The following is a 5,000-nucleotide window of genomic DNA, read 5'->3' on the forward strand; positions in this document are numbered from 1 at the left end:
GCTGACTGTGAGGCAACAACCCCCCCAAAAAATTAAACCGCAGAATTGAAAATTAAAATGCAAAAATGGGTAAAGTTAAGCGACCTAGTGCAGTGGGACACATGAAAATTAAAACAAATTGGCATAGCATATGCAAGAGATAAAATAAATACATATTATTATTATTATTATTATCATTACTATCCAAGCTACAACCCTAATTGGAAAAGCGAGATGCTATAAGCCCAGGGGCTCCAATAGGGAAAAATAGTCCAGTGAGGAAAGGAAATAAGGAAATAAATAACTGAAGAGAACAAATTAACAATAAATCATTCTAAAAAAAGTAATGTCAAAAGAGATATGTCATATATAAACTATTAACGTCAAAAACAAATATGTCATATATAAACTATAAAAAGACTCATGTCCGCCTGGTCAACAAAAAAGCATTTTCTCCAACTTTGAACTTTTGAAGTTCTACTGATTCAACAACCCGATTAGGAAGATCATTCCACAACTTGATAACAGCTAGAGTACTGCGTAGTATTGAGTCTTATGATGGAGAAGGCCTGGCTATTAGATTTAACTGCCTGCCTAGTATTATGAACAGGATAGAATTGTCCAGGGAGATCTGAATGTAAAGGATGGTCAGAGTTATGAAAAATCTTATGCAACATGCTTAATGAACTAATTGAACGACGGTGCCAGAGATTAATATCTAGATCAGGAATAAGAAATTTAATAGACCGTAAGTTTCTGTCCAACAAATTAAGATGAGAATTAGCAGTTGAAGACCAGACAGGAGAACAATACTCAAAACAAGGTAAAATAAAAGAATTAAAACACTTCTTCAGAATAGATTGATCACCGAATATCTTAAAAGACTTTCTCAATAAGCCAATTTTTTGTGCAATTGAAGAAGACACAGACCTTATATGTTTCTCAAAAGTAAATTTGCTGTCGAGAATCACACCTAAAATTTTGAAAGAGTCATACAAATTTAAAGAAACATTATTAATACTGAGATCCGGATGTTGAGGAGCCACCGTCCTTGACCTACTTACAATCATACTTTGAGTTTTGTTAGGATTCAACTTCATACCCAATAATTTGCACCATGCACTAATTTTAGCTAAATCTTTATTATGGGATTCACCAACCCCAGATCTACATTCAGGGAATGGAATTGATGCAAAGAGAGTAGCATCATCTGCATATGCAACAAGCTTATTTTCTAGGCCAAACCATATGTCATGTGTATATAGTATGAAAAGTAATGGGCCAAGAACCCTACCCTGTGGAACACCGGATATCACATTCCTATACTCACTATGGTGCCCATCAACAACAACTCTTTGAGATCTACTACTTAAAAAATCAATAATAATTCTAAGAAACGACCCACCCACTCCCAACTGTTTCAGTTTGAAAACAAGGGCCTCATGATTAACACGGTCAAAGGCAGCACTAAAATCAAGGCCAATCATACGAACTTCCAGACCACAATCAAGGGATGTCTGTAGTGCATTGGAGATTGTAAGAAGGGCATCACATGCTCCAAGGCCTTTACGAAAACCAAATTGCAAACTAGGGAATAGATGATTACCCTCAGCAAACCTATTAAGACGTTTTGCCAGAAGACGTTCAAAAACTTAAGATAATATGGGAGTTATGGAAATTGGGCGGTAATCAGTGGGACTTGAGCTACCACAAACACATTTACATAGAGGAGTAACATTACCAATTCTCCAACAAGTGCTAAAAGCTCCTCTTCTTGCTAACTTGCGCAAAATAACATAACTTTGGAGCTAAGAAATCTGCTGTCTTTATAAAAAACAAAGGAAAAATACCATTTGGTTCTACACCTCCATAAGCATCAAGGTCCATCAACAGAGCTTCAATCTCATGAGATCGAAAAGCTAAACTAGGTAGATTAGCCTCAGGAAAACAGGAATGATGAAGTTCAAGTTTTTCTTTACTCTGTTTACTGTCAAAAACATCAGCCAAAAGGGTTGCCTTTTCCTTTGGACAGTGAGTGACTGAGCCATCTGGTTTAAGTAAAGGAGGAACTGTTGCATCTACACCAAAGAGTGCAGATTTATGGGTAAACCACCATTTATGTTCCCGAGTTGTACCAGAGAGGGTTTCTTTTATGATTAAATTGTACTCCTTATCAGTTGAGGCATACACTCTCTGAGCAAAAGCTCGAAGCTGAGTTTAGTAGTTCCAGGTCAAATCTGATCTGTTACCCTTCCAAAGGTGATAGGCCTCCGGCTTCTCCAAATAAGCTCGTCTACAATCATCATTGATGCCAAGATGGCCCCTCAAGTTTATCTACCTGGGGAGACACCAAGGCCAATTAAAATTCTCCAATACAACCTAAATTAACCTACTGACTATGGCTATGTTATGGACATGGCACCGTGCATTGGGCACTAATGCCATGGAAACACATCTCTCTCATCTGAGCTCTTTAGGCGCTTGACCTTCCAGTTGTAGTTCTGGAGGTCTCTGCCCCACTTCATGAGCCCTTTATTCTCATTACGTAGCTCAGTCAAGTAGGTTAGAGGGTTATGGTCCTTTAGGAATGCCTGTGGGAACTTGTGGTTAGCATTATAGGCACTGGCACACCTAGTAGTCACAGCGTCGAGGCAGCGCGTGGAACGATTGGTCATTGTCAGTCGAAAAAAATTTCCGTGCTTACTCCGGGTCAGGGAACCTACGTGCTTCACCACCACACCACGAAAAGGAATACTTTTTCCAGCCTCGTCCGAGTAGGCAGGTGCCCTGTAGTCTTCCAGCCTCTCATCCAAATGCTGGAACCTGATGAGCTCTGTCTGGCTCCTTGGGGTCGCGGCGCTGATGGGTGGTTCGCCTATTGCCTTCTCTGAGACCCCTGGCCTGGTGGTTGAGGTAGCCCTATTGCCAGTGGTGTTGAGTGGCACAGCTTCATCCGGATTGAATTTGCGGGTACTCGGCTCAGACTCATGGTGGGAAGTGGGAGACCCCTGGCCCTCCTCTGAGACCTCTGGCATGATGCTTGAAGTTGCCCTATCCCCTGTGGTAGAAAGTGGCACACCTTCACCAGAATTTACTTCTGGCATTTGAGGCTCAGACTCACTGCTGGAGGAGGAAAACTCTTGGGCCTCCTCCCTTAGCCAAGCTACCTCACCAAGGTTAATGGTACCGAGCCAGTCATCTTCCCCTGCAGGTCGCGTCCTCACAGTTTTAGGCTCCGGCTTGGCAGCCTTCTTGCACCTGAGGGGCACTTGCTGTACCACCTTCATGGGCTTGTAACCCAAGCGCAAGTTGAAACCCTCATGTGCGAGATCGCTCACTGCTCCCAGTTCACACTTCTTACCGAGCTGGGACATGGTCGCCTTCAGTTCCGCTGTAGGGAGTTCCTTGGTGACTCCTTCAATACACTGTTTCTCCCTGCAGTTGTCTTGCTTGTCGCTGGCACCATTCGGTTGAGGTAGCGAGCTATTGAGCTGGGCTAATCGAGCGTCTATTTCCCGCTTCTTTAATTCATACGCTCTCGCTCTTTCTCTCGCATACTGCATCCTTTCTTGCTTCGTTCTTCTCCTGGCATTGGCTTCATTCGTGAGTTCCCGCACATACCTTCGCAATACCTATCCCTCATAGCCTTATCGTTCTGCCAGATCCACAAATGCACTGATTTCAGCAGCAGTCATTTTGCTAATTTCTTGTGGAGACAGTGACAAGAACAAACTCAACAGCACAAGGTACGATGTTGGACGTGCAAGAAATTACACAGTGGGGAAAGACGCTCTAGCCTTACGCAAGAGTCTCATGGAAGGAAGGATGAAGATGGAGCCGGGCAAAATGCACAATGGCTGTAAAAATGCGTCTCATGAAAGAACTATCACCGAGTAGCATGCCTTGCAAGTAATTGAATAGGAGCCTAACTCGAAAACCAGGGTCACGACAATGGGTGAGCTTAGGCTGTCCGGTTGTAATGCGTCCAAACAAGGAACGATATATTTGACAACTCTGCTACACAATAAAAAATGGAATCACAACTATAGGTGACCCTCTATGCTAGACAAAATAAACTGGAATCACAACTATAGAGTAGGTGACCCTCTAGGCTAGTATGGAAAAAAATGAGATCACAACTATAGGTGACACTATGCTGGACGAAATAAAATGGAATCACAACTATGGGTGAACCTTTATGCTAGTCATAAAAGCAATGGAATAACAACAATGGGTGAATCTCTATGCTAGTCTTAAAAAAATGGAATCACAACAATGGGTGAATCTCTATGCTAGTCATAAAAAACGAAATCACAACAATGGGTGAATCTCTATGCTAGTCTTAAAAAAATGGAATCACAACAATACGTGAATATCTATGCTAGTCATAAAAAAATGGAATCACAACAATGGGTGAATCTCTATGCTAGTCATAAAAAGGAATAGAATCCCAACAATGGGTGAATCTCTATGCTAGTCATAAAAAAATGGAATCACAACAATGGGTGAATCTCTATGCTAGTCATAAAAAGAAATGGAATCACAACAATGGGTGAACCTCTATGCTAGTCTTAAAGAAAATGGAATCACAACAATGAAGGACCCTCTACGCTAGTCATAAATAAATGGAATCACAACAATGAATAACCCTCTATGCTAGTCATAAATAAATGGAATCACAACAATGAATGACCCTCTATGCTAGTCATAAATAAATGGAATCACAACAATGGATGACCCTCCATCCTGGTCATATAAAAATGGAATCCCAACAATGAATGACCCTCTATGCTAGTCATAAATAAATGGAATCACAACAATGAATGACCCTCTATGCTAGTCATAAATAAATGGAATCACAACAATGGATGACCCTCTATGCTAGTCATAAATAAATGGAATCACAACAATGGATGACCCTCTATGCTAGTCATAAATAAATGGAATCACAACAATGGATGACCCTCCATGCTGGTCATATAAAAATGGAATCCCAACAATGAATGACCCTCTATGCTAGT

General features: G+C 41.2%; 1 protein-coding gene across 1 annotated transcript in view; it reads right to left on the reverse strand.

Moving 5' to 3' along the window:
• Positions 1-2,282, reverse strand: part of LOC137652851 (salivary glue protein Sgs-3-like) — a 12,573-nt gene extending 10,291 nt beyond the window's left edge. Inside the window, exon 1 of the mRNA XM_068386247.1 lies at positions 2,229-2,282. Coding sequence (XP_068242348.1) covers positions 2,229-2,282 — 54 coding nt within the window. The remainder of the gene's footprint in view (positions 1-2,228) is intronic.
• Positions 2,283-5,000: the final 2,718 nt, after the last annotated feature.

Source organism: Palaemon carinicauda, chromosome 14 (assembly GCF_036898095.1).
Source record: "Palaemon carinicauda isolate YSFRI2023 chromosome 14, ASM3689809v2, whole genome shotgun sequence".
In the NCBI taxonomy this organism is placed as follows: domain Eukaryota; kingdom Metazoa; phylum Arthropoda; class Malacostraca; order Decapoda; family Palaemonidae; genus Palaemon; species Palaemon carinicauda.